General features: G+C 52.1%; 1 protein-coding gene across 1 annotated transcript in view; it reads left to right on the forward strand.

Annotated features, from left to right (window-relative positions):
* The first annotated feature begins 288 nt into the window (after window positions 1-288).
* Pptc7 (PTC7 protein phosphatase homolog) overlaps window positions 289-3,692 on the forward strand; it is a 40,905-nt gene continuing 37,501 nt past the window's right edge. Inside the window, exon 1 of the mRNA XM_031337769.1 lies at window positions 289-840. Within this exon, the coding sequence (XP_031193629.1) occupies window positions 606-840 (235 nt within the window). The 5' untranslated portion in view covers window positions 289-605. The remainder of the gene's footprint in view (window positions 841-3,692) is intronic.

A 3,692-nucleotide genomic window follows, 5' to 3' on the forward strand; every position in this document is an offset into this window, starting at 1 on the left:
AAACAGGACACTCACCCTTATCCACCCCCCCTCAAAAAAAAACAAACCCAGTCTACCGATCATTCGCAATAATTTACAGTCCTCTGGGAAATCTAACTCCTGGATCACAGGTAGTTAGGTCCAAAGCGACCATAACTGTCTAACTACGACTTCCAGGAGCCACTGCGCCCACACCCTCTGCGCACGCTCCATTCCAGTGACTACACAGGGCCGCGAGCCCGAAGGGGCGGGGCTTGGGCTTGAGCCGCGAGCAGGGGGCGGGGCCTGGGCGGTGCTTGGGGGAGGGGGCGGTGCTGCCGGCGCGGCCCGGAACACGCTAGTGGAGCGGAAGATGGCGGCAGCGGCGGCGGCGGCTGCAGCCGAGACCCCCGTCTGGTTGAGGCGGAGGAGCCGCCGGCTCTGACTTCGCTCTGGCTCCAGTGTGTGCGGTAGAGCGTGTGCGAGGCCCCGTGCGGCGGGCAGGGGCGGCCGTGGCCAGTGCGCGCCGCCCTGAGGAACGCCCCGGCGGCGGCGGCGCTGCTGCGGTGGAGGAGAGAGCCGGCTCCGGGCCTCGGCGTCCTCCGGCGCCCCGGGCCCCGCGCCTCCTCGGGGGGGCGGCGGCGGCGATGTTCTCGGTCTTGTCGTACGGGCGGCTGGTGGCCCGCGCCGTGCTCGGCAGCCTGTCGCAGACCGACCCCAGGGCGGGCGGCGGCGGCGGCGGTGGCGGCGGCGGCGACTACGGGCTGGTGACGGCTGGCTGCGGCTTCGGCAAGGACTTCCGTAAGGGCCTGCTCAAGAAGGGCGCGTGCTACGGGGACGACGCGTGTTTCGTGGCTCGCCACCGCTCGGCCGACGTGCTGGGTGAGTCCACCCCCGGCCCCAAGTCCGCCTCCTGGGGACTCCGGAGAGCGAAGCTGCTTCCCTGCTTCCTTCCCTGCCGAGCACCCCGAGACGCGGTTTTTCTGCCTCGGGATCCCCCAACCCCCCACCCCCACTTTAGAAATGGGGGAAACTGAGGGGCAGAGCGTTGGAGCCACGTGCCCAAGGTCACCGCCTTGGGAGTGTGTCCAGGCTGTCCCGGTGCAGAACCGCACTCTTCTTAGTCACAGCCCCCACGCGACCTCGTCCTCCTCGCTCGCTCGGCGACACCTGCAGGCTGCTCTAACCTCGCTTTGCCTCGCTCCCTCCTCCCTCTGCGCGCCCCGGGAATCCCTGCTTCTTGGCGAGCTCCTGACACCACGGCCCGGCCCCGGCTGCGGGATCCCGAGCAGACCCGAAGACAGACAGACGGGAGCCCCTCCTCCCCACCAGCCCCAGCCCCCGTCGTGGTCCCCCTTCCCTCCCCCGCTGCCTGGACCGTCCCCGGATTTCCATCCTTTTCGGGGAAGGGCCATGGGGTTGAGGGCCTGGTTAGAAATTCTAGCAGTGCTTTCTCCCAAACCCAGCTTGTCGACTTGAGGTCACTTGGGGTGGCAGAAGGTCTCCTTGACCCAAAATAGAATGGCTGGACCTGCTTGTCGGCAGCAGCCAAAAAAGCTTTGAGACTCGGTCACAGCTTTTTAGGCCACAGGTGCTTCCTAAGATCTATCCCAGTTACTCCTTTGGGAAGCGGAGATAGAGAGCTGTCCAAAGGCCTCAACAATGCACAAGCTGTCAGAAACTTTACCTAGGGTATGCCCTTGGAGAGTTTGTGTATGCCACTAAAGGTCTTTCTGTTCTCGAAGCTCTTCCTTTGATATTGAAGGACATACTGTCATTGGCTCCTAGGTTCAAATGTCACGTTGGTTTCACTTCTCCAGTGACATTGAGTTTTTGGTTACTTAAAGCTTCATTCGCTTAGACAAAATATGGCATTGGAGCAAATAATAGTTTTTGTGACAGTAATTGTTTGCTGGTTTTTTGTTTTGTTTTGTTTTCTCTTGAGAACAGTGTCTTCGTAGTCCATTTGCTATTTGGTGCAGGCTGACCTTCAGCTCTTGCTTCCACCTCCCAAGCGCTGAGGGCACAGGTGTGTGTGACACAGCTCCAGGCTCATGACACTTTAAAATCAGATACCAGAGTAACTGTGTAAGTTTTGGTTTTGTCACATGAAGTGTTTGTGAGCATGATACTGAGAAGGTGGTTCTCATTTTAATTGATGAATAACCCCATTATCTACGTTGAGAAAAATATTTTAGTATTTAGACAGCACTATTGATACCAACCTTCCAGAGAGCCTCCCTAGGTTTAGAAGAATACAAATTCACCATGAAGTCTGTCCAGACTCAGGGTCATTTTTGAGTGGCTGCCGTCAGCTGCTTCGCTTAGGGAAGTTAGGATCTGTGCTGCCTTTGAAGTTACAAGTAGCTGTGGGTAGGCCAGTGTCGGCTGTTTCCTCGCCACCCATGCATGAGACCTTTGCTCAAGGCCCAACACCGCCAAAAGGTGTCAGCAGCTGCAGTCACACAAACAGGTGAGCGATGAGGTGCCAGTCAAGCTCATTTTATAAAGCTGACTGCAAGATAGCTTTTTGGTTTGATTTTTATTTTTGTGAGAAACCTGCGGTTTGATTGATTGGCAGTCATAGTACTTTCTAGACCTGAGGTGTGAGCATATTAAATTGAAAAATATCAGGAGTAAACCACTCTTAAGTTTTAAATTGCATGCCATTCTGAGTAGTGAGACAGAATCTTATGCCATCTACCCAGAGGTCTTGTTACTGTTTTGTTTTGAGACAGGTTCTTGCTATATTGCCCAGGATGGTCATGAACTCCTGGCCTCAAGAAACCCTCTTGCCTAGGCCTCCTGAGCCCTAGGAGCGCTAGGTCTACAGGTGAGCATGCCATGCCCAGTTAGGTCTTTTCATTATTAGTTGTGTCCACTCTTCATCCACCATTAGTCACTGACAAGCCATCTTGGGTAACAGATCAACTGAAGATGTAGGGTACTCACTTGTATAATTTTTACTGCAATATGTTGTTTTAATATTAACAAATATTGTTATTATCTTATATACCTAATTTATAAGTTACACTTTATAAATTTATAAATTATTCTTTGTCATAGCTATATATGTATTTGAAAAAGTACTTAGAGGGTTCAGTACTCTCTGAGGCTCAGGCATCTACTAGGGGCCTTCAATGTATCCCTCGAGAAGAAAGGGGACTGCTGTATCTGAATGTATTAAGTTCCTATGCTGAATTTTAACACACTGCTATCTTGGCATTCTGGCATATTTACAAGATACTGGTCAGACCCTTTCTTTCTTCCTTTCTTTCTTTTTTTATGATTTATTTTATTTATTTTATTTGTATGAGTACACTGTAGCTGTACAGATGGCCATGAGCCATCATGTGTGTGGCTGCTCTCCAGCCCCGCTTGCTCTGGCCTGGTCAGACCCTTTCTAAAAAAGCACAAACATCATTTCATGCTCTGGCATTCTGGCAGAAACCATGCCTAGTTTGAGGTTAAGCTTTACAACTTCGTGGCTCTGTGATTTGTGGTCTTGGGTGCACTCTCTGGTTCCTTATCTGGAGAAGATGAAGGGAGTGGGCTGTCAGACTTAATGCAGAGGCTCTGGCTAGACAGTCACATTTTCTTGTTGTCCCAGCATGGCTATCATATCACCACAGACACCTTAGTAGACTTATTCCCTTTTGACTCAGTTCTTCTTCTTTTTTTTTTTAATAAATCTTTTTTTTTTAATGTCTATTTATTTATTTCATGTATGTGGG

This window comes from Mastomys coucha, unplaced genomic scaffold, assembly GCF_008632895.1.
Source record: "Mastomys coucha isolate ucsf_1 unplaced genomic scaffold, UCSF_Mcou_1 pScaffold22, whole genome shotgun sequence".
NCBI classification, from domain to species: domain Eukaryota; kingdom Metazoa; phylum Chordata; class Mammalia; order Rodentia; family Muridae; genus Mastomys; species Mastomys coucha.